This window comes from Rhinoraja longicauda, chromosome 8 (assembly GCF_053455715.1).
Source record: "Rhinoraja longicauda isolate Sanriku21f chromosome 8, sRhiLon1.1, whole genome shotgun sequence".
NCBI classification, from domain to species: Eukaryota; Metazoa; Chordata; class Chondrichthyes; order Rajiformes; family Arhynchobatidae; genus Rhinoraja; species Rhinoraja longicauda.
In genome coordinates this window covers 60,398,162-60,424,650 of record NC_135960.1, presented here as the reverse complement: position 1 = coordinate 60,424,650, position 26,489 = coordinate 60,398,162, and the positions used below count along the sequence as shown (strand labels likewise).

Genomic DNA, 26,489 nt, shown 5'->3' with positions numbered 1-26,489 from the left:
TACTTTGAAGCGAGTGGTTTAATCAGTGAAGGCCCTTCAATGCAAAACCAAATGTAATTTGGTTTTTTGGCTCCCTCCTATTTTGCACAGCCACAGCTCATCTTGACAGAATCTGCTTGCAAATGGTATTAATTGTGAAATGAAAGAAAGGATCATACGTTATTTGCTGATAATAAAACTGTCATAGATAACGGGTCATAAACCAACCAGGCTAGAAACCATCCATGTTCCTGAGCTGATGTCATGGCAAACTTTACAATGTATTCACTAATGCTCATTAGGTTTGTGACAGAGTTGCCAAACTCTTTGGATCTGTTTCCATTTTTTATACTTGGCTTCACTTCTCAAAGTAGTTGCTAGCAAACAAAGCAGCAACAGCAATAGTTTTACATTTCTTTTTAAAATTAACAGTCCACAAAAAAATCAGAAATATATCTATCTATTATGACTTTTGTTTCCTGGTATGGTGTTTATACTTGGCTTCACTTCTCAAAGTAGTTGCTAGCAAACAAAGCAGCGTCTCCATGGGATTCCTCCTGGTTCTCCAATTTGCCCCCACGTCCAAAAAGGACGTGTGGGTTTGTAGGTTAATTGACCGCTGTAAACATTAATTGCTAAACAGATTGATTCATTGTTATCTTTACACTATGCTTTTCCCATCACAGTGCGTAATAGAAATATTTGATTTTACATTTTGTGATTTTGATTATGAGCTACTTTTACAAACCTCATTAATGTAACTTTGATTCTTGATTGCTGCCCAAAGTAAACATACAGTACTGAGAGCATCACTTCTCCAGTTAATGTAGGGAGGCTCAGGTACTTGGAGTCTTCAATAAATCTTATAGAGGACATTATTTGTCTTTCATAATTGCAGTTATATGTAATGATATTTATTTTATTTAGGGTCCACTTGGTTTAATGGGCGCTTCAGGTTTCCCAGGCCAGCCTGGTGCTAAGGTAATTATAAAACTCTGTTTGTAACTCTTCATTGGAGCTGAAACAGATAATGCAGTATTCTAAGCTCCTGACTCTCACACTTTGTTTTTCCTTCCCGCTGCTCACCTTGGCGCATGACCTACTTCAAGGAAGATCATCCTAAAGCAGAAACTTTTCCAAACGTCTCTAATTTGCAATGTCCGTAGATTTGAAGAATCACCTTAACACACATTTGTCCACATTTGCATGTTTTCTGGAACATTTCTGAGGAATATTTTTGACTGCTATTCTTAATTTCTAATCGCGATTGTTATCGGTTTCTGTTAAAAGCATATCTGATCTGTGAAATCTGGTGCCAAATTGTGAATACATCGGGGGAGTCTTCTGCAAAATATTATTTTTGAAAGAGAGATGAATGGAATGATGATCTAATACAGGGATTACATGGTAGAATTTGTTACAAGGGAAATAAAACTCTTGACTTGTTTGTTTTGTGTCCCGTGCCAGATAGTTGCTGTGAATTTTTTTTTTTTTGCTGAAACTTAGCTTGAGAAACGTCAGTGATTCCTAGTTATGTCAGCTTGGCTCCATTAGTCGTGTTTTTGCCTCCGTTGAGTCGGTTTGCTGTGGATTCAAATGTCCTTCCACTAGTTGCACGTGTACCCAGAGCTGTTGCACCACAGCATTATTGAACGTGCTGCTTTTCCAATGAAATCCTGCTAAAAAAAGCACTGATTTAAAAATCCAGCCATGTAATGTGTTTGTTTTGCTGTAATGGGCACCGATTTGCATCTCAGATCCCGAGGGTCCAGGGTAATGTTCTTCCAGCCCAATTCTGTTGGTTGTGAGATGACTGACAATATGATCGTGGACCTGATGATTCTACCACAGATACCACAAGGTGCTTGGCAGCCCAGGGGAGTGGGAGGGCTGTTAGAGAGGTGCTGCTCACCTTCCACCATTTAGGCTTGGTTTCCACCTGCTCTTCACAAAGTCCATTGTGTTTGATCCATGGTTGAGGTATTGATGACTACAGTGTAAGAATAATAGGAAAATAACTGCAGATGCTGGTACAAATCGATGGTATTTATTCACAAAATGCTGGAGTAACTCAGCATAATGCTGCCTGACCTGCTGAGTTACTCCAGCATTTTGTGAATAAATACCTTCGATGACTACAGTGTGTTATGGTTCCACGTTGGGTTGTCCGTGAAGGTCATTTGACACTGGCTTTCTCGCAGGGTTAGGTTGCTGTATTGCAAGACTAGCTCATTGTTGATGGCTAAGCCCACACCATGAAGCAAAGATTTTCTTCCAGTTTGCTCTTCCAGATGAAGGTGTAGCATAACCTTGTTCTTAGAATTGGCCATCTTTTCTCAATTCTGACTCAAGCAGGGTGTTGATGTTGGTGTCAATACATCTGAGTTCGCGGGCCATCTTAGAGAGTGATCTTCTATTGCTACTATAAGAAAATAATTGCAGATGCTGGTACAAATCGAAGGTATTTATTCACAAAATGCTGGAGTAACTCAGCAGGTCAGGCAGCATCTCAGGAGAGAAGGAATGGGCGACGTTTCGGGTCGAGACCCTTCTTCAGACTGATCAGGTGAGGTGTGGAAGATCCTCGTGTGTGATTTCTTGTAACGCAGGGTAAAGGGTGGTAGGAGTTTGGAACTCACTGTTAGAATGAATAATAGAGGCAGAACCTTTATCACATTCACATAGTACCTTGATGTGTACTTGAAACTGTGATTTTTGAGGGTTAAGGAGCTATTGTTGAAAAGTGAGATAATGCTGTGTGCCTCTTTTTGGCACAGGCACAGTGAGTTGAATGGCCTCTTATGTTGTCGGCTTCTGTTAATCCTAAGATTTCTACAGTACAATTTGTGTGTGCTTCCTGCATTGTGGGAAAGAACATAAGTTGTTCACAAAACCTGACTCACGGTTTCCAGCACTGTCCCACATAGACATAACAGACAACACTCAGTGACCTCTGACAACCATTAATTTGGGGATTAAACCAGTATCCTGCTGTATACATTTGTCATAATAGCAGACAAAATGTGTAGTAAGGAACTGCGGATGCTGGTTTAAACTGAAGATGCTGCAGTAACTGCGGGACAGGCAGCATCTCTGGAGAGAAGGAATGGGTGACATTTCGGGTCAAGACCCTTCTTCAGACTCATAATAGCAGTTATTTTCAGAAGCGTTATTAACTTACCATGAGGTTCTGGTTGGCTGGATTGACCTTTGTTTCCTAACCACAATAAATTGTTGATCAATGTTCATACGTTTTAGGAGCAGAATTAGGCCATTCGGCCCATCAAGTCTACTCCACCATTCAATCATGGCTGGTCTACCCCATCCTCCTGCCTTCTCCCCATAACCCCTGACACCGGTACTAATCACAAATCTATCAATCTCTGCCTTAAAAATATGCATTGTTTTGGCCTCTACAGCCTTCTGTGGCAATGAATTCCACAGATTTACCACCCTCTGATTAATCAAATTCCTCCTCATCTCCTTTCTAAAGGTTCTAATGGCAGAGATGATAATCAATATTAGCCGTTTTTGGTGAGGGAACATGACTAGTATATTCAAGTTTGCTGATATTACAAAGCTGTGTGGCTTTGTAGATTGTGAGGAGGAGGAGGATGGGGAGTGTCTTCAGGAGGATATAAGCAGGTGAAGTGAAAGGACATGGACATGCCATGAATGATAGAACATAAAACAGTCCAGGAATGGGGCCCTTTGGCTCTGACCATGGTGCCAATATAAACTAATCCATCTGTCTGCTCTACTCCGTGCCTTTTCACGTCTCTGCCTAAATTCTTCTAAAATGTTGCTATTGTATCTGCTTCTGCCATCTCCCCTGGTAGTGCATTTCAGACACCTACCGCCCTCTGTGTAAAGAAAACCTGCCTCATTGTTCTCCTTTGAACATTCTGTCTTTCATCTTGATCCAAAATACTCTAGTATTTGTCATTTCCATTCTGGGGAATAGAACCTGAATATCTCCCCTATCTATGCCTATCCGAATTTTATATGCTTCTATTAGACTTCCCCTTAGCCTCTGGAACGCTGGAGAAAATAATCCAAGTTTGGCCGGCCTCTCCCAATCACTAACACACTTCAATCTGGGCATTATCTCAGTGAACCACTTCTGCACCCTCTCCAAAAGCACCACGTCCTGCAATGTTTAGAAATGGACACAATACTCCAAATGTGGCCGAACCAAAGTTTCAACAGCTCTAACTTGACTTCCCAACTTCAATACTCAGTGCCCTGACCGATGAAAGCAAGAATGCTTTATCTACTTGTGTTTATTCACAAAATGCTGGAGTAACTCAGCAGGTCAGGCAGCATCTCAGGAGAGAAGGAATGGGTGACGTTTCGGGTTGAGACCCTTCCATCAGTCTGAAGAAGGGTCTCGACCCGAAACGTCACCCATCCCTTCTCTCCTGAGATGCTGCCTGACATGCTGAGTTACTCCAGCATTTTGTGAATAAATACCTTCGATTTGTACCAGCATCTGCAGTTATTTTCCTACCTTATCTACTTGTGTTGTTACTTTTAGGATGAAAAAAAATAAGTTTTTACACTTTGGAAGAATAAACAGACAAGTAGAGCTTTTCTTTTAAATGGTGAGAAACTGAAAGGTGTTGTGTTGTGTGAGACCAGGATGTGCACAAGTCATTAAGTCTTTTCTTTTCTAAAGTAGCATCAGCAGTTCCTTGTATCGACGTGTTTGCTTTCACCTTTCCTGGCCTCTCTGCTGCCTAAATTCAGAATCCTTAGACTGCCTCATGATAGACTTTTCATAGTGCTCAAATGTAGTGGTTCTGTCCAACTCTTGCACTCTCACACCTGGAACATATTTTAAAGTTTTTTTTTAGTTTTAGAGATGCAGCGCGGAAACAGGCCCTTCGGCCCACCGAGTCCACACCAATCACCAATCCCAGCACACTAACACTATCCGACACATACTAGGGACAATTTACATTTACACCAAGCCAATTAACCTACAAACCTGTACGTCTTTGGAGTATATTTAATTTATTGAAAACAATTATTACCAAAGGTTTTGAGTACAAGAGTAAAGAAACCCCACTACAATGATACAGGGCTCTAGTGGAATTTTAGCTGGATTACTGTGTTCTGCTCTGGAGTCATAGAGTGACACGGTGTGGAAACAGGCCCTTTGCCCCAACCTGCCCACACTGGCCAACATGTCCCAGCTACACTAGCCCCAACTGCCAGCATTTGATCCATATCCCTCCAATCCTGTCCTATCCATGTACCTGTCTAACTGCTTCTTAAATGTTGGGATAGTCCCTACCTCAACTACCTCCTCTGGCAGCTTGTTCCATACATCCGGCACGCTTTGTGTGAAAAAGTTACCCCTCAGGTTCATATTAAATCTTTTCCCTTTCACCTTAAACCTATGTCCTCTGGTCTTCTTATGGATGAAGAGACTGAAGTGAGATGGAGGGACTGGAGTGAGATTCACAAGATCGATGACCTTAAAGGAGGATTTGTCCCAAAAAGGATTTGGGACCGTATTCTCTGCAGTTTAGAAGAATGAAAGGTAGTTTGATTGAAACATACAAACTTTCCCATATTCGGTGCCAAGAGCCAGGCATTGCAGAATCAATATAATTATAAATTATAAATAAAATTTATAATATAATTATGCTCAGCATAAGAAGAGAAAATATGAAAGTCATGATTCTGTGAGGTTAAGTCTAAAGATCCTGAGTTTAGGCAGCTGAGAGGCCGGGAAGGCAAGACAAATGTTTAAATTCACTTTTTTGTCTCTGGATTTTTTTGTGTTACAGGAGGAGTTGAAGTACTTTCTTGACATGAAAATAAATTGTTCACCCAGTTGGCAGTGAATCTTTGGAAGCTTAGTTGCTAAATGTTTTCAAGACGCAGATTGATGGTTATTTAGAAATTAAGGGATTCAGGGGAGGAAAATGGTATCGAGGTAGAAGATTAACTATGATCTTATTGAATATTGGAGCCAACACCCGCGGGCAAATGGCCAACTTCTGCTACTATTTTTGATTACATTATTGTAATCAGTGCAAACTCCACATTTCCCAAATATTCTAGGTGAATTTGCGATGGTTGCATTTGAAGCACAATCTGATTTTATTCTGCACATTGGGAAAGTCGTGTACTTGGTGTTTCAATGTTAGTCAAGCTGTGCCCTGATTCAAGTATGAAAGTCATGATTCTGTGAGATCAAGGGAGTCAAAAGAATTTAATTGTCTTAGGTACCGAAACAGAACAATGATATTCTTACTTGCAGCAGCATAACAGGCCAAGAGATAATGTAATAAACAAACAAAAACAAGTTTACCAGATAATTTGATGACCTTATCAAGATTGTTTTGGACTATTTGTATGTATCTATGTTGCCAAACCTGAATGCCCGCGATCTGGCCCTCAAAAGATTACGGACCTCCTGGTTCATTCAAGGCCGCTTCAAGGGTCGTGGAATAGTTGGATGGCTTTGGAGGGAATACACTCTTCCAAACATTTCAGTAACAACCATGGCATTTTCGTTCAGGTCCATTGCCGAGTCCTCGAACATCCCCCAAGTCTCGCGAGCAATCCTGGAGTTGTTCTGCTGCCTTCCCTGACCAGCTCCGTGTAGTCCAAACCACTGGACCTGATGGATATTTTTAAGGCAGAGATAGACAAATTCTTGATTAGAATGTGTGTCAAGAGTTATGGGGAGAAGGCAGGAGAATGGGATCAGGAGGCAGAGATCAATCCATGATTGAACGGCGGAGTAGACTCGATGGGCCGAATGGCCTAATTCTACTCCTATAACTTGTGAACTTGTAATGCAAATGTTTGAATTGGTATTTTTCCTGTGGATTCTTTGTGGTTCAAGAGGAGCTGAAGTACATTCCTGAATCCCACAATAGTCATTGGCTTTTCCCTCTCTGCCCACACTGGAGTTTCCTGCCTGAACACCACATCGGGGCGATCTTCATGCTTGAAATTGTTCCCTTATTCCTCAGCATCTCCTGGCGTCCTCCTATTTTGTCTGTTAAACTTAACCTCTATCCCACAGGGGATGGAGCTGCACAATTTAAGAAAGGCCAGGAGTTAAGCTAGCCCCCCCGCCCTCCCCCTTAAGTTGAACTCTGCACAGCATCACTTTTTTATTTTGTACCTCGCCCACTAGCATAAGTTCATAAGTGATAGGAGCAGAATTAGGCCATTTGGCCCATCAAGTCTGCCATTCAATCATGGCTGATCTGTCTCTCCCTCTTAGCCCTATTCTCCTGCCTTCCCTCCTAACCACTGACACTCTTACTAATCAAGAATCTGTTCATCTGCACCTTAAGAATACCCAATGTTTTGACATTCCCAGGTTAAAATTGTACGTAAAGATGCTTTAAGCCTTTTGTACTGCTACCAGCTTTGAATCAAATGTAAAGATTTTCATATGATAATAATTATACATAGCTCCTGAACAGTTGAATTCTGATGCTGAATTATGATGCACAGGATTACGTTAAACGTTGACCAAATGAAATCAGCATGACCTTAGATATTCTAGGAATTTCACTTTACAATGGGGATTGACCTTGCGCCAGGTTGCACATTGAAAACTAATAAACTCAAGCTTATTCTTGATTGAAGTTAACAGAATATCTCTCACCAAAGCAGTATCAATTACAGTCAAATTATAAATGTTATTGCCGACTAGTGTGGGTTTAATTTAGTTGAAATTCTACACCTTCTTAAATCTTATGCATCTTTTAAATGATGATCTTTTGAATTCTTTGAGATGTAGCATAGATATGTTCTTGCCTATCTCTTGAGGTTTTTCAAAGTAAACAGCACAATATACATTCCATGAAACACCGTTCAGGAGTAATTTGTAACAATCCATTGATATGTTTATTACTACTCTAGCTTCTGCTTCAGTGACTATTTTAAGTATGTTTTTGCTTTGCTTTATTCATGTACTCTCATACAGAATTGTTGCTCAATTATTGTGGAACAAGGTATTTGGTAGTGGTCTATTCAATGAAGTCATAAATACAAATCACCTGCACCTCCTCCAACCTCATCTATTGCATCCGCTGCTCTAGATGTCAACTTCTTTACATCGGCGAAACCAAACGCAGGCTCGGCGATCGTTTTGCTCAACACCTTCGCTCAGTCCGCCATAACCAACCTGATCTCCCGATGGCTGAGCACTTCAACTCCCCCTCCCACTCCCAGTCTGACCTTTCTGTCATGGGCTTCCTCCAGTGCCATAGTGAGGCCCACCGGAAATTGGAGGAACAGCACCTCATATTTCGCTTGGGCAGTCTGCAGCCCAGCAGTATGAACATTGACTTCTCCAACTTCAGATAGTTCCTCTGTCCCTCTCTTCCCCTCCCCCTTCCCAGTTCTCCCTCTATCTTCCTGTCTCCACCTATATCCTTCCTTTGTCAGGGGGTGACATCAGTCTGAAGAAGGGTCTCGACCCGAAACGTCACCCATTCCTTCTCTCCTGAGATGCTGCCTGACCTGCTGAGTTACTCCAGCATTTTGTGAATAAATACCTTCGATTTGTACCAGCATCTGCAGTTATTTTCTTACAATACAAATCTCTCAGTAAGTTTGGTGCTAGCGGCTGAAATTAGAACATGGAACATAGAAATGTACCGCACAGTAACAGGCCCCTTCAGCCCACTATGCCGAGCATTATGCCAAGATAAACTCATCGCCTCTGACTGCACCTGATACATATCCCTCCTCTTCCCTGCATATCAAAGTGCTTATCTAAAAGCCTCTTAAATACCGGTGATGTATCTGCCTCCGCCACACCTCTGGCGAGCATTCCAGGCTCCCCGGACATCTTCTTTAAGCTTTGCCCCACTCATCTTAGATCTATGCTCTCTCGCCTTTGACATTTCCATCCAGGGACATAGATACTGACCCTCTACCCTATCTGTGACTCTCATAATTTTATATACTTTTATCAGATATCACCTCAACTTCTGGTGTTCTAGAGAAAACTATCCAAATTTGTCCAAACTTTCCTTTTAGCTAATTGTCCCTAAACCAGGCGGCATTCTGGGAAACCGCTTCTTCGCCTTCTCCAAAGCCTCCACGTCCTTCATGTAATAAGATAGCAAGAACTGCACACAATACTCCAAATGCAACCTAACCATAGTCTTATAGAGAAGCAGGTAGACACAAAATGCTGGAGTAACTCAGCGGAACAGGCAGTATCTCTGGAGAGAAGGAATGGGTGGCGTTTTGGGTCGAGACTCTTCTTCAGCTGTCGGAGGGAAGGAGGAATCACAGAGCGGGAGCAGTGAGAGAGGATGTTTTGCTGAACTCTCGTCGGAGAGAGGAGGAGATTTCGCAGTGGAGCGGACAAAATGTCTAGGAAAGAAATGCAGATGCTGGTTTAAATCAAAGGTAGACACAAAATGCTGGAGTAACTCAGCGGGACAGGCAGCATCTCTGGACAAGGGTCTCTCCAAAGATGCTGCTTGTCCCGCGGAGTTACTCCAGCAGTTTGCGTCTACCTTTGATTTAAACCATCATCTGCAGTTCTTTCCTACACTGATAGAGAAGCATTTTGACTTCCTGATTCTTATACTCAATGCTCTAAACCAATGAAGGTGAGCTTACCGTCTGCCTTCTTTACCACTCTATCCACTTGTGTTGATTCTTTCATGGAGCTCTGGACTTAGACACCAAGATACCTCGACATTGGCAACAACATTTATTAAGGGCCTTACCATAAACTGTACACCTTGTCCTTACATTCAACCTCCCAAAATCAAACTCCTAACACTTGCTTGGATTAAACTCCATCTGCCATTTACCCGCCCACTTCTGTGGTTGATCAATATCCCGAGGTACACTTTGGCAGTCTTCCTCACTGTCTGCAACCCCAGCGGTGTTGATGTCAACCAAACCAAGTTGCAACAAGTTCACTGCTGCCCTCTAGAAAAGAAAACCTGCTTCCAGCCTCACAACCCTGTCTCGGGGAGTGTGATTATCTGCTAATGCTCCCTGGCTAATAGATGCTTTCTTTGCAACTTTGCCGTTATTCTAGAAATTCTACTCTTGGTTATTATCACAAGCAAACAAGATTTTACTTTATAGAAACAAGGAACTGCAGGTGCTGGTTGACACAGAAGGACATAAAGTGCTGGAGTAATTCAGCGGGTCAGGCAGCATCTCTGGAGAACATGGATAGATGACTTTTCAGGTTGAGACCCTTCTTCAGATTTTATTTTGCTGAGCAGGCTTTGATTTAAAACCAGGATGGACACCATACTTTCCCAACGCTGCTAGTAATCTTGAGGGCTAAACCAATATTTGACTATTAACAGAACCATTGAAGAGAGAAAAAAATCAGTGTGTTGTTTAACTCCTCAAGATGAATTGATTCCCTTTTTTTCTGTTACAGTATCTCAATACTTAGAGCATTGTTTTAATGGTGAGCCTTTCCATGAAGCAGAATAATTAGAGCCATTTAATTTTTCTACATTTTTGTCAAATTTTAATAGCTATTTGTATCATATGAAGAGTCAGACAAAAATAAAATAATCATAGTTCATGAAGTGAAGGAAAACATTAGCTGTTTTGGCACAGTCCGAGAGTACAATTCCCTTGAGATCTGACGAATGAAAACTACAGAGTATTATACTTCATGGCCTGGCACTAACTTTTCCTTTGGGTGAACAGCTGTCATTGCAATTCTGACTTTAGCCTCCTCCACAAGGCAGATATACATGCTTGTTCTGTGAAATCATTAACACTAAGACCTAGTGGAAAATACAGACAAATCTGGCTCATTTAGTGGGAAAGTTGAGCAGCATGCTCCACTGCTCAAGAGACGGCTTCCAGCCGGCAACTAAAAAAATAAGTTCATGAAGAAATTTGTAGCAAATTCAGTTGCTATAGCTTCCACTTCTCTCAAAGCAACACTGCAGTCGAGCATGGAAGAAGCACTTTAATTTTCATTCCTTTTTAAATTGCCTTGTTTTCTAATGCATGCAGCAGTGTGTGTTGTGGGTTGTTTCTGGCACTGTATCTTTATGTGGGTAGATCACTGCCCTGGATCTCAGTGGAAGAGTAAAATGGGGCAGTACTCATGAAGGGTCTCGACCCGAAATGTCACCAGTCCATTTGTCTCCATGGATGCTGGGTGACCTGCTGGGCTTCTCCAGCAGCTCTCCTTTATTTGACCCTGCATCTCAACTCCCTACTAGGAATATGCCTTGATCTATTGTCAATGGAGATGAGGGTTACATGTTTACCATCATTCCCATCAGACACACGTTTCTTGTTGGAAGCAAACCCAGGAAGTAATAATAGGATTGGGAAGAGTTGCAAGTACATTGGTGTCTGAAGGTGAAATCATTTTGATAAATCTATTTAATTTATTGAGGGGTTGAAAATTACCGAATAGATAATGGTCAATTTGCTGATTTTGTTCTGTGCCTCGGTACACGTGACAATAAACTAAACTAAACCAAAATAACCCAACTGGCCTCTTGGAAGGCCTATGATATGGTGCTAGATGAGATTTGTTAAACAAAATTAGAGCTCATGATATTTGAGATGACATACAGGTATGGATTGAAGATTAGTTAATGGATAAAAACAGACCAGGAATAAATATATTATTTTAGGATTGAGAGGCTGAGACCAGTGGGATGATTTGAATGAGGGGATCCTGTGTAATAGATGCAAGTTTGCTGATAATAAACGTTGATTGACAGTGTGGCCTGTGAAGCGGTGGCAAGAATGTTTCAAAAGGCATTGGACAGACTCAGTGAAAGAGGAAAAGCACGATATTTTGAATGTAGTATAGAAAAATGTGATAGTGCCCACTTTGGTGGCAAAAGTAGAAAGATGGAATATTTTCCAGATGGACAAACAATGAAAGGTGTTACTGTTTAAAGGAACCTCAATGACCTGATGGACAGATCCCTGAAAGTTAGCATGAAGATCCAGCAAGCATTAGTAAGGCAAATCATCTGCTGACCTCTTATTACAAGAGGATTTGAACTTCAGTGTTGGATTGTCTTGTTCCAATTGTAGAGTCCAAGATGAGAATGCATCTGGATTATTGTATACAATTCAGTGTAAGCATATTTTGGAAGCAGAGTGTGTGGTCAGGTGTCTACAAGGTTAACATATATGACCGAATGTAAATGTTGGTATTGGTTTATTATCGTCACGTGTGCTGGCATGCAGTGAAAAAGGTTGTGTGCTATCTATCAATTCATCCCATACTTGAATACATCAGGTAGTAGAAAGGAGAAAAGAAACAGAATTTAGAATCAAAGTCACTGACAAAGTGCAGATAATAAAAAGTGCAACGGCCACAATGGGATAGATTGGATAAATAGGTTGGGAATTCATATTTGGATCAGAAATACAATGAGCATGTGAGGTCCATTCAAGAGAGTGATAACAACAGCGGAGAAGCTGTTCTTGAATTTGTTGATACATGCTTTCAAGCTTCTGTACCTTCAGCCTGATGGAAGAGAGGAGAAGTGGGAATGACTGGAGTGTGAATGGTCCTTGATTATGTTACCTGCTTTCCCAAGGCAGCATGGAGAGTAGATGGGGGGGGGGGGGGATAGACTGGTTTGTGTGATAAACAATAGACAATAGACAATAGGTGCAGGAGGAGGCCATTTGGCCCTTCGAGCCAGCACCGCCATTCAATGTGATCATGGCTGTTCATTCTCAGATAGACTGGCAGCATTCACAACTCTCTGTGATTTCTTGCAGTCTTGGGTAGAGCAGATGCCATGCCAAGCTGTGATGCATCCGGACAGATTGATTTCAAAGGAGCATCTGTAGAAATTGTTAATTGTTAACAGTCATTGGAGACATGTTGAGTGTCCTTACTATTCAGAGGAAGTAGTGACATTGGTGTACTGGGACAGGTCTGCTTTCTGTCCCCAGAGTTAGAACTAGACATGGAGAAGCAGTGTTTGGTTTTTATGCACCACATATATGGAACAAACTCCCAGAAAACTGCAGGACCGCTGCAACTCTCAGTTCTTTTAAATCGAGGCTGAAGACTTTTCTGTTTGATGCTGCCTTTTATTAAATCAAATAGTTATTCATTTCTTACCCTGCACTGTAACGTTTATTCTTGTATTTTATACCCGTCTTATTCTCTTTTAGCTTGTTTTTATTTTCTATTCTCTTTAATGACTTTTTAATTGCTTTTAATTGCTCTTTAATGTTTTATGTAAAGCACTTTGAATTGCCTTGTTGCTGAAATGTGCTATTTAAATAAATTTGCCTTGCCTTGCTTTGCCTTACTTTCATGGCTGTGGCATCAATGTATTTGGAGCAGGACAAATTGTTGGCGATATTTACAGCTAGGAACTTGAAGTTTTAGGACCATCTCCTCTTCAACACCACTGGTGCAGACTGGGGCATGTATTCCACTTCACATCCTGAAGTTAATGACTAGCTTCTTTCTTTTGCTGACATCATAGGAGAGGTTGGCATCTGGACACTGTGCCACCAAGCTCTCGATTTCCTCACTGTACTCTGTCTCATTATAATTTGAAATCCAACCCACTACACTGGTGTTACCTGCAAACTTGTAAATGAAGTTAGAGCAGACTTTGGCCGCACAGTCGTGATGTAATGTGAGCAGAGGCTGAGAATGTGGGGCATTATTATTGAGAATTATGATGGAGGGTGTTTTGTCCACTCTCCTCACTCGTTGTGGTCTGTGGGTCAGGAAGTCAAGGATTCAATTGCAGTGGGAGAAACTGAGATCTAGGTACAGGAGTTTGGAGTTGAGTTTGGTTGGAATTATGGTGTCGAAGGCAGGGCTAGAGTCAATAAATAGGAATCATAAATGAGTGTCTTTGTTAACTGGAGGTTCCAGAGATGATTGTAGGGTCGGGGAGATGGGTCTGCCGTGGGTCTGTTGTGGCAGTAGGCGAATTGCAGTGGATCAAGGCTGGCCGAGAGCCTGCAGTTAATGTGCACCATGATCGCCTCTCGAAGTACTTCATGATGGTAGATGTCATTTGGGGGTTTGCTGGACAGGAGCCATATTTGGTAGTATTTTGGTAGCACACACTTGAGGTTGGCCTGGTTGAAGCTATGATGAACAAGACCTTCATTGATAACGCTGTATAGTACATCCTATGCAAGCTTCACATCCACATGGGCGGGATGTAGACAGCAGTGAGGATAGCCAATACCCGCAGCAGGTAGTAGGGACGACTACCCTACCGTTTGGCATCAGTGAGTAATGCAGGCCATGAATGTTCCAGGTCTAGCCCTTGCCTTTGCTGAGCTTGCTGAACTACGCTGAGAAGCACTGGGATTATCCACATTAAATGAGAAAATCAAGCAGTCTGTTACTGATTACGTTTAACCCTCCTGGATGTGTATAGTAATGGAAAGTCGCTGCTTGTGGAATCATATCCAATCATGAGTCAGTACCCTCAGGACATTAGGCATGCGGAGAAAGCATCAGTGAGATGTTTGTGTTAGAAGGATGAAATCTTTGACATACAGACCAAAGCAGCTAATGCCAAATAGTGTGGAACAAAATTGAATTCTGTGATGGACAAAAAAAAGTATGTAAATTCCTCAGCATTTTTTTTGGTATCTTTCAATGAAATGGTACATCTTGAATATGCAGTATATAATTGAGGATCATCTCAATAAAGGTTTAATTCTCAATAACGTACCACTCTATTCATCCTTCTGTGGTTACTGGTTTGAACAGTGGCTATTAAGTGTGAGCTGACCTGGTTGAATTTATTTGCAGTTATGAAAACAAAGTTATATATTGAAACAGTTTTACTCATGATTTTAATTTTTGAGTTTTGTAAGAATCAAACAAAAATTGTACTATTATATTCCATGGAATAGTGCCGATGGTATGCTAATGATACCTAACACTAACACCTCATCGCTCAAATTATTGTGGTAAATTAAGCAAGACCCTGCATTCTTCAAAAAGACATAAATAATTTTACGATCGAATTCAAGCTGCCACTTACAAATCTTTGTAGGGTTCGTTTACACAGTCAGACATGGGAGAAAATTAACCAGAAATATTCTGACTATGATTGCATCTAGAGGTGGCAAGTGGCAGCTCAAATTCAACAGTAAAATTGTTTATGTCATTCTTGAGGAATGCAAGGTTTTTCACAGTTTACCTCAAGAATTTGAGTGATTAAGTGTTGTCTTCAAATAAACTACATTTAGTATTAAAGCCAATATCTAAATAAACAAAACTAATTAGATTAAGGCCAATTACATGCATTTAAAGAGATGTAAAGTACATGTCATGAGATGGATATTACCTTCTGAAATGTTTGGCTGTGTTTCAATAGACATCTGTGTCCCAGATTTGCTTCATAAGGCAAGAGTTGGAGTTCATTGGCTGCTGCATTGTTGTAGAGATACAGCATCAAAACAGGCCCTTCGGCCCATTGAGTCCATACTGACTTTTGGTCACCTATTCACACCAGTTCAAAGTTAGCCCATTTTTACATCCACTCTCTACACATTGGGGGCAATTCAAAGAGGCTAATAAACCTACAAACCCACAAGACTTTGGGATGTGGGAGGAAACTGGAGCAGATGAAGGAAACCCACGCAGTGACAGGGAGAACGTGCAAACTCCACATAGACAGCACCCAAGATTAGGATTGAACCCGAGTCTCTGGCACTATGAAGCAGCAGCTCTACCAGCTGCACCACTGTGCTGGTCTCCTGATCATTCTCCCATACCAGGACTTTTGACACATGCTTGATGGTAACCAGTGCCTTTCAGCCAACAAAGCCATCGGGAGTTCGCAGGTCCCTGGCTGGCGACCGGCTTTTGGGAGCTCCAGCCGTAGCAGCTTCGACCGCTCCGAAGTGCGAGGTACGATCAACCCGCCCGCAGGCCCCTCATCGCCCTGCGTGGCTCGGCCGCAGCACTTTCCATCGCCCGGTGGGGGCTCAGGACTTTCATCGGCCTGCTCGGCTCGGCCCTGGGACTTTCCATCGCCCGGTGGGGGCTCAGGACCTTCATCGGCCTGCTCGGCTCGGCCCTGGGACTTTCCATCGCCCGGTGGGGGCTTCAAAAAGTTGGGAGCCTCGATCACCTCGTGGCACCACGGGAGAAGAATGAGGAGGAGATAAGACTTTGCCTTCCATCACAGTGAGGGTATGCCTAGAGCAATCACTGTGATGGCTGTTTTGTGTAAAAAATTATATCTGTGTGTCTTGTGCTTTTTGATGTCTACTGCCGGACCCTGACGTGAGAGGACGCTGGCGTTGAGTATTCGCCGCTTTTCCGTCAGGATAGTTTGTCTGTTTGTTTCTATGTTAATTGTTTTTGTAAAGCGCTTTGAGCATGTGATAAGGCGCTATATAAAATAAATGGATTATTATTATTATTATTATTAAAGGTGGTGTTGATAGTTTGAATGATCAACACCTAATGCAGATACAGGAAAGAGACTGCCAGCCCTTCTTCATCGCTGACCCTAAATCCTGGAACTCCCTGCCCTACATTATTGTGGAAGTACCTTCACCAGAAGGCTAAACACTAACTTCTTGTATCTTAAGCTTTGGGAGTAAATGTTGGGCTTGCTAGCAATGACAAGATCATTAAAAAAAAAGCATAACTGGAAATTAGTTCATGACTCTGTCTTAAGTTCAATCAAAAAATTGACACAAAAACTGAAAAGTATGGCAAATTGTAGTGATAATGTTATATTGGGAACACCCAAGATACGCACGTAACCACCAACTTGAATAGAGGCCACTTTATATGAATGCTTGAAATGTGCAATTTGAACCCAGAAAGTCCTGTTGTTTACATGCACTCTTTCTTAATATCTACCTTCTACAAAGTGCAATTGATATGGATTAATTTCTTATTTTAACATGATGTTGCTAGATTCTTGTTTCTCAATGAGACAAGTCAAATGTATAGAGTTGTAGAAACATGCGATAAAGTGACTGCAGGTTTGCCATGACCCCATCGATTGCAGCAACAGGTCAAGGTCTGAATGATCTCGTCAAATATCTGCGCTCCTATGTTTCACACTATAGAAATGGGAGTCCCGTTAATATGAGGTTTGCATTGTACTTTGCCTGTCAGAACAGACAGCTGCATGCATGTGCACAGATCTGTTTCGCATCCTGAAAGGTTCAAAGTTTTCAGAAATTATAAAAACTTTGGCAGCTCATCAAGTTCAACCATCGCCTTTGGCACATTTAAAACCTGTTTTCACTATATTGTACTCAAGTCCAAAGAACATGGAATGATCCATCCAAGAAGCCACTAAATTACTTGGCTTTAACGCAGCTCAGCCCTGGACTTTGCCCTGCCAAACCTATGCTGTCACTTGCTTGTCAGTGCACAGTTGAAATTAATATGTATCAAATTGCAATACAATTTATTATTAAAAATCCACTAAAAGAAAAGAGAGTTCAAGTCAGTTTGACTCGCATTGAAGAAAACATGTTTTAGGTGAAAATTTTCTTTGCAATAATATTGTCAAGGGAATAAGAGAAGTTCAGACCTAATTTTGACTGACTGAGCAGCAGGAATGGAACTGCTGTGTGATTGTACTTATAGACAGAATATCCCTGTTGTTTTTCCATGTTCTGCATTTTGATTCCTAAGTTTCCAAAAGCATTGACATTGCTTGTCAAAGGTACAATAAATAAGGGCTCCGTTTAAACTAGTGGGTGAGAAGTTAGAGAGTATCATTCACACTCTTTTAACTGCCAAGCATGGTTGAGCTGCAAAGTGCTAGAATCCTGGCAGGAGACAGGAGAGGTTGAAGGTCCCATTGTTGGCTGGGATGGCAATTAAACATTTGGTCCAAATTTTGCCTTTGCACCTGCATATCCCTGTGCTATTTACTTACACTGGGCCTTGTTCTCTCGGTGACTTCCTGTTCCACTCCATCCTGTTCCAGTCCTCCAGTCACCTCTCCTTCCTGTTTAATTAAACATGAAGCCTTGATGGATTATGTAACAAAGCCTGGAGCTTATGCTGGATCTGTAATGGATTTGACCCTCTGAATGCTACAGATTTCAAATAGAGGATAAAGTTTTATCCCAAAGACAAGAAAGATTAATTTGACACATTCTTTGCTGTATACTATCTGGGGAGAACTGTTTAAATTCAGGGGAAAACAGGGGAGAACAGTTTAAATTCAAGCAGGGGTTTAACGGGGTGCCAATGTAATGTTGTTGGAAACTTAGGAATTAAACTGTCTTCATCTGCCTCAGCTCACCTGCTACTGAATTTCTCATTTTTGTCTTTTATCTCTGGATTCAATATTTTAATACCGTAAAAAATAAAGAACTGCATATGCTGGTAAATACATAAAAGGACACAGAGTGCTGGAGTAAGTCAGTTGGTCAGGAAGTACCTTTGGAGATCATGGTCAGGAGAAAGGTTGAGATCCAGACTTAAGAATGATCTAAATATCACATTTACATAAGTATTCAGAACCTTTGCTATGACACTCAAAATTGAGCTTCGGTTCATCCTGTTTCCATTGATTATCCTTGAGATGTTTCTACAACTTGATTGGAGTCCACCAGTGGTAAACTAAATTGATTGGACATGATTTGGAAAGGCACACACCTGTCTATATAAGGTCCCACAGTTGATAGTGCATTCAGAGCAAAAACCAAGCCATGAAGACAAAGGAATTGTCCTTAGACCTCCGAGACAGGATTGTGTCAAGACACAGATCTGGGGAAGGGTATAAAACAATTTCTGCAGCATTACAGGTCCCGAAGAGCACATTGGCCTTCGTTATTCTTAAATGGAAGAACCACCAGAACTCTTTATAGAGCTGGCCACCAGGCCAAACTGAGCAGTCGGGGGAGAAGGGCCTTGGTCAGGGAGGTGACCAAGAACCCAATGGTCACTCTGACAGAGCTCCAGAGTTCCTCTGTGAAGATGGGAGAACCTTCCAGAAGGACAACTATATCTGCAACTCTCCACCAATCAGGCGTTTATGGTAGAGTGGCCAGATGGAAGCCAATACTTAGTAAAAGACAGCCCGCTTGGACTTTGCCAAAAGGCACCAAAAGGACTCTCAGACCATGAGAAACAAGATTCTCTGGTCTGATGAAACCAAGATTGAACTCTTTGGCCTGAATGCCAAGCGTCAAGTCTGGAGGAAACCAGGCACCGCTCATCACCTGGCCAATACCATACCTACGATGAAGCATGGTGATGGCAGCATCATGCTGTGGGGATGTTTTTCAGCAGCAGGAACTGGGAGACCAGTCAGGATCGAGGGAAAGATGAACGAAGCAAAGTACAGAGAGATCCTTGATGAAAACATGCTCCAGAGCGTTCTGGAGCACATACTGGGGCGGAGGTTCACCTTCCAACAGGACAACGACCCTAAGCACACAGCCAAGACAATGCAGGAGTGGCTTCGTGACAAGTCTGTGAATGTCCTTGAGTGGCCCAGCCAGAGCCCAGACTTGAACCCGATCGAACATCTCTGAAAATATCTATGCATCGACGCTCCCCATCCAACCTGACAGCTTGAGAGGATCTGCAGCGAAGAATGGGAGAAATTACCCAAATACAGGTGTGCCAAGCTTGTAGCATCATACCCAAGAAGACTTGAGGCTGTAATCGTTCCCAAAGGTGCCTCAACAAAGTACTGAGTAAAGGGTCTGAATAGTTATGTAAATGTGATATTTCAGTTATTTCTTTTTAATGACTTTGCAAAAATTTCTAAACACCTGTTTTCACTTTTTTATTACGGGGTATTGTGTGTAGATTGATGATAATAAAAATCAATTTAATCCATTTAAAATAAGGCTGTAATGTAATAAAACGTGGAAAAAGTGAGGGGGTCTGAATACTTTCTGAATGCACTGCAGAGGTATGGAGGTCAGGTGTGAACACTGGGTCAGTTTGAGGCAAAATTGGCCCAATGTCCCCTCAAAGCTTGGCATCAAAATCTAATTGATGTTGTTCTTGTGAACAGTTGAACTCATTAATGGCACTATAGAATGGCAATTGTCATTGTTGAAGCATCCTTAAATGAAAGAAATTGTGTTTCATTTACTCATCATGGGTTATAAACATTGGTCAATCAACTATTATTGTAAGTTATCTCTACCTGTTCAAGGCTTGATCCATCCCACTTCTTGCTGGCATTTGATGTATTTGGAAACTTGAGTGAATATTAATTCATCATTGCATGCCAGTGAATGTTTCAGTGGAGGAATAATTTTTAAAAGTAAATAATTAAATATACTTGGCAAGGCTGAGAACTTAAATTGATTTTCTATTGTATTTGTTCCTAGGGTACACCTGGCCCAACAGGTGTCCGTGGGCCTAAAGGACCCCAGGGACAACGAGGTACATCTGGCCGTCAGGGTATATCTGGACCGATAGGCACCATCGTAAGTTGTGGAAATCATTTTAATCTCAGGGCTTTGATTCAATGAAAACATTCCGTTAAAATGAATTTTTAATCTGCCTTTCTCTCTGTTTCCAGGGGCAACATGGACTTGATGGAACTTTTGGTGCAAAAGGTCCATTGGTGAGTTTGCTTTAGAAATAAACATTCTTTACCGACATTAGGCCATGATTAAGAACCCAACTTCTTTCATAAAGAATTGAAGACGTTGATTAAAGTTATAGGTTTTTGAGGCAGACCAATTTTTTACACAATTTATTTCCTCATTGTTAATTTCATTCCTGTCATTATACTGTAATCATGACATTTTAGATAAACATTTCCATTCAAGTCCACAATCATTTATTTTTCCTTTCCGTTCTTTCCTTAGTGTTTCGTCTTGTAAATAATATTTGAAATGATTCACATCTTCTTTTCCCTTGAAAAAAGTTAACACGCTGCTCAAAAATTGCCCACTTTAGAAACAATGCCCACAACAGATCGAATTACAAACTGCCGAATTATCCCGTATAAAAAAAACTATTTATTACCATCTTTAAACAAGTTTCAAACAGTAAGGAATGTGTTTATTGGAATATCGTCCAGGAATTCATACGATTAGCTATTTTTGGAGTAGTAAAAGCAAGCAAGGCTGTTCTTCTGGCCCAGCATTCTCCTTTGTTAATAAGTTCAGCATAAAAACAAGCTCTTTACAAATGTATATGTGATCAGTGGAACACTCACAGCACCAATAGGTTACTCTGAAAAATGTAGACGTGCTCCATGTTATGACTACTTGGGTTACGAAAGTTCCCCCTCATGGAAATCACAAATCACAGCCCGGAAATTTGAGATGTGAAGTAAAGTTCACTCTTGCCGTATTTGCGTTGATTCAATAAATCACCACAAAATTGATCTTGTAAATTCACATTTCTTGATCCATGCACAAATGATTTGTCTTAAGAAGATCACTATATAGACCAGTTTCTAGGAATGCAACTAATCCAACCCTACCCCCCCCCCCCCCTCCATCCCCCCTCATCAAGACGCAATGGTTACCTGTATCTTACTGATGTTGAAGTGAACAATTATATGTGATCTATTGTCTGAGTGGACAATATCAAATTCTGATTCACAAATCTGGTCCATAGACAATAGGTGCAGGAGTAGGCCATTCGGCCCTTCGAGCCAGCACCACCATGTGATCATGGCTGATCATTCTCAATCAGTGTGATCATGGCTGATCATTCTCAATCAGTACCCCGTTCCTGCCTTCTCCCCATACCCCATGACTCTGCTATCATTAAGAGGTCTATCTAGCTCTCTCTTGAAAGCATTCAGAGAACTGGCCTCTGAGGCAGAGAATTCCACAGATTTACAACTCTCTGACTGAAAACGTTTTTCCTCATCTTTGTTTTACATAGCCTTATTCTTAAACTGTGGCCCCTGGTTCTGGACTCCCCCAACATTGGGAACATGTTTCCTGCCTCTAACGTGTCCAACCCCTTAATAATCTTATATGTTTCAATAAGATCCCCTCTCATCCTTCTAAATTCCAGTGTATACAATCCTATTCGCTCCAGTCTTTCAACATACGACAGTCCCGCCATTCCGGGAATTAACCTAGTAAACCTACGCTGCACGCCCTCAATAGCAAGAATATCCTTCCTCAAATTTGGAGACCAAAACTGCACACAGTACTCCAGGTGCGGTCCCACTAGGGCCCTGTACAACTGTAGATGGACCTCTTTGCTCCTATACTCAACTCTTGTTATGAAGACCAACATTCCATTGGCTTTCTTCACTGCCTGCTGTACCTGCATGCTTCCTTTCAGTGACTGATGCACTAGGACACCCAGATTTGCTAATGTTACTTTTAATCCCTTCATCCAAGTCATTAATGTATATTGTAAATAGCTGCGGTCCCAGCACCGAGCCTTGCCGTACCCCACTAGTCACTGCCTGCCATTCCGAAAGGGACCCATTTATCCCCCATCTTTGCTTTCTGTCTGCGAACCAATTTTCTATCCATGTCAGTACCCTACCCCCAATACCATGTGCTCTAATTTTGCACACTAATCTCCTATGTGGGACCTTGTTGAAGGCTTTCTGAAAGTCATGGTACACTACATCCACTGGCTCTCCCCTGTCCATTTTCCTAGTTACATCCTCAAAAAACTCCAGAAGATTAGTCAAGCATGATTTCCCCTTCGTAAATCCATGCTGACTCGGAACGATCCTGTTACTGCTATCCAAATGCTCTGCAATTTCATCTTTTATATTTGACTCCAGCATCTTCCCCACCACTGATGTCAGACTAACTGGTCCATGCGCAATAAAGTTATTTTTTGAGACCATAATACATCTCCTGGAGAAAGCCAAGAGCTGGACAGGATTTCATGATGCCTAAGGGAGCAGCAAACAAAATTTACTAGATTTATCAGGAGCTCGAGTTTCCAACATGAAGAATTTTGTTTCTCTCAGTCTCCTCCCCCACCCTTTTTATTCTTAGAAAAAGATCAGATTGGTATAGTTTGGAGCAACTATGCTGTTCAAAGGAGTGGAGAGCATTTTTATTTTAATTTTATTCTCTGAATTAGACTCTAAATTCCCCATGGAGCAAATCCCATCCAAATAAGCTAAATGTTCGTGTAATTTATGACCTAGTTGTCTACACACAGAGCTGGAATGAATTTACTTCAGACCTGATATGGATGATGGCCAGAGAGTTCTGTTGAAATAAACTTTTAAAATGCTCAAGAATGGAGCCAAATGAAATCTGGATGGCTAATCCCAAAATGTCTTTACGATTACTTGGCGGCACGGTAGCGCAGCGGTAGAGTTGTTGCTTTACAGCGAATGCAGCGCCGGAGACACAGGTTCGATCCTGACTACGGGTGCTGCACTGTAAGGAGTTTGTACGTTCTCCCCGTGACCTGCGTGGGTTTACTCCGAGATCTTCGGTTTCCTCCCACACTCTAAAGACGTACAGGTATGTAGGTTAATTGGCTGGGTAAATGTAAAAAAAAAATTGTCCCTAGTGGGTGTAGGATAGTGTTAATGTACGGGGATCACTGGGCGGCACGGACTTGGAGGGCCGAAAAGGCCTGTTCCCGGCTGTATGTATATGATATGATATGATATGTATGGATGATGACATTTTCCAATGCCATCTGGTAATAGTTCTGAACTAAGAATATATTTATGTTGAAAAATGATGCTAGAAATCTGATATGTGAGCATAAATGATTGGAACAATCAACAGGTCAGGCAGCACCCGTTGAAAGAGAAACAGTGTTTGAAGTTGAAGACCTTCCTGTCAGAAATCTCAGAGCTGTCCTTCAAACCAGGCATCATCCTGGTGAATCTCCTGTCCACTCTCTCCAACACAATTACCTCCTTTCTGTAGTGTGGTGACCAGAGTGGCAAAGAACACTCTGACTGCAGCCAACCCAGTGTGTTGTAAAGTTGCAACACGACCTCCCAACTCTTGTATTCAATGTCCTAATATATGAAGACAGACATGCCAGGTACCACCTTCACTGCCATATCCCTTGGCATTACTGTTTTTTGAGGGAACTATAGACTTGGATCCCTAGGTTTCTCTGTTCATCAACATTCCTTTGTGCCAATGCTATTTACTGCATCGGTCGGACCTACTATTTGACTTTGCAAAAGTTATTATCTTGCACTCATCAGATTAAATTCCGCCTGCTATTGGTCAGCCCAACTTTCCAACTGATCGATATTCTGTTTTAGTCGTGAGCGACCTTCCTCACTATCACTGTCCACAACAACACTACCTTTTGAGTCATTTTCATGTTTTCCAGAAGGAAATTACAGCAATTAAGGTTATATTAACTCTGGGTGTGTCTAGTGTGAGGAGTTCTAGAATCCATCCTTAGTGTTTTGTTTGTGAATTCATGCCTAATCCATACTTTATTCTTTCCTTACAACATAGAAAGAGACTATTTGGATTATCAAGTCCATGCTGGCTCACAGAGCCATCCCATTCCTCACTGATTTTCCACATAACCTTTTCTCTCCACACATACTCAAAAAACAAACAATAACAAACAAACAAACAAAGAATGATAGTGCAATAATAATAATAATAATAATAATAATAATAATAGTCTATTGTAGTTCAGAGCTTATTTAAGGTTGTAGTCTTTAATAGCCTGATGGTTGGAGGGAAGAAGCTGTTTCTGAACCTGGATGTTACAGTTTTTAGGCTCCCGTTCAAGGTCTGCAATGACTGTGGCGTGTTCATTCAGATATGTTGCCGAGTCCTTGAACATTGCCCAGTTTACTGACTCCAAGCAGTCCTGTAGTTGTTCCTCTGCCTCCCCAGACCAGCTCTGTGCAGTCCTCACCTCTGGGGGTGCGCTCTTCAGTTACTGCCTGTATGCAGGAAGGAGCAGCATCTAAATGGTTGGATTTCCCGAAGTGAGGGCGGGGGATGGAGCGATAGGCATCCTTGATGGTCATATAGCAGTGGCCAAGGAGGTATTTAATCCTCTGGTGCTGCAGGCAACATTGATGGTAGTTTGGGAGTGATGTTTTCAGGTTGGCTTTGTTGAAGTCCCCGGCTATGGTGGTGAAGGCTTCGGGGTACACTGGCTGGTGCTTGTTGACCACGGTGTGCAGCTCTTCCAGCGCTAGACGGACGTCTGCCTGGGGTGGGATGTAGACCGCGGTCAGGACGATGGAGGTGAATTCCCTCGGGAGGTAGAAGGGGCGGCACTTCACCGCCAGATGTTCCAGATGCGGAGAGCAGGTGTTAGACAGAACTGCCACGTCTGAGCACCACGAAGAGTTGACAATGAGGCAGATGCCCCCGCCTCTCCCTTTCCCAGATGCCTGCGTACGGTCCATACGATGGATGGAGAAACCTACAAGCTGGACGGTTGAGTCTGGGGAGCTGGGGGTGAGCCATGTCTCTGTGAAACTGAGCACAGGGCATTCCCTCAGCTCCCTTTGGTAAAGCAGTCTTGAACTGGGTCTCTGTGCATTTAAGTGGTCCAGTGATCCAGCCTTGAATTGGGTCCTTCTCCATGCTGTATCTCTAAGCAAAGCTAAACTAAAAATACAGGGCAGAATCCCTCTCCTATTTTTTACCCCATTCTCAGGCAATATAAAAAAACTTGCTTGGTGCCTGCAGCACACTGAATTCATATGAGTCGCTTTCTCTGAATTATAGCATCTCTTCACAGTCACTATGTCTGGCTGGCCTTCTCCCTTGCTCGGTGATGAAAGTTGTGACTTTTTAAATCATGTTGATTCATTTCACCGACACCTAATGGCCCTCTATCCATTGTACAGGGTTCACCAGGCCTGGGGGGCCCCGCTGGATTTCCAGGCCCTCTTGGATCTCATGGTCCACAAGGTAGCACTGGACCTCCTGGAATCAAAGGTCAAGCGGTACGAGATTTATTTACTAATTATATTAACAATATGATTTTAACATTCACTCTACTTTTACTTAACATAAAATGAAAATTATTTATGTGTAAACCACTTTGATTTTTTTTTTCTGCATTCATTCTCGTTGTTTAAGTAGTCATTGCATTCTGTGACCAGCCGTTAACTGGATTTGACCCATGCTAGCGATAATCACTTTTGCAAATTGCCATTGGCAATAGTGCAGAGTTGGCCAATAAACCTCAGGATAAAATAATATAGTTTAATTCACAACGATTCATCATTGGGTTATCGTGAGGCCTCCAATCTAGAAGGTCGCCGTGCGGAAGATCTGGTCAAGCCAGCCGCAGAAAGGTTAAAAGTATTAGCCAGCCACTATTTAAAATGGATGAATTGTGAATACACTAGGTTCACTCCCGAAATAGGGTTTCCAATCAAATATTTAAATTCATAGTTAAGATCTTTGTAAGTACCATCAAACAATAATGAGAAAGATAGGAAAGAATCAGTAAATACATATTTCCTTTTTTACAAGTTGTCTGCATCCATCACTCAGTGTGAAGAAGGGTCTCGACCCAAAACATCACCATTCCTCTGCCTATCCCGCTAAGTTACTCCAGTATTTTGTGTCTATCCCAGTGTGAACATTGAATCCCCAGCAGCTTAGGTTTAGGTCTCAAGTAGAAATCCAGACAG

The 26,489-nt window shown here is 41.8% G+C and overlaps 1 protein-coding gene across 1 annotated transcript in view; it reads left to right on the top strand.

Annotated features, from left to right (window-relative positions):
* LOC144596024 (uncharacterized) overlaps nt 1-26,489 on the top strand; it is a 239,457-nt gene that overhangs the window by 137,113 nt on the left and 75,855 nt on the right. The window contains exons 18-21 of the mRNA XM_078404094.1: nt 907-960; nt 20,275-20,373; nt 20,469-20,513; nt 25,695-25,793. Coding sequence (XP_078260220.1) covers nt 907-960; nt 20,275-20,373; nt 20,469-20,513; nt 25,695-25,793 — 297 coding nt within the window. The remainder of the gene's footprint in view (nt 1-906; nt 961-20,274; nt 20,374-20,468; nt 20,514-25,694; nt 25,794-26,489) is intronic.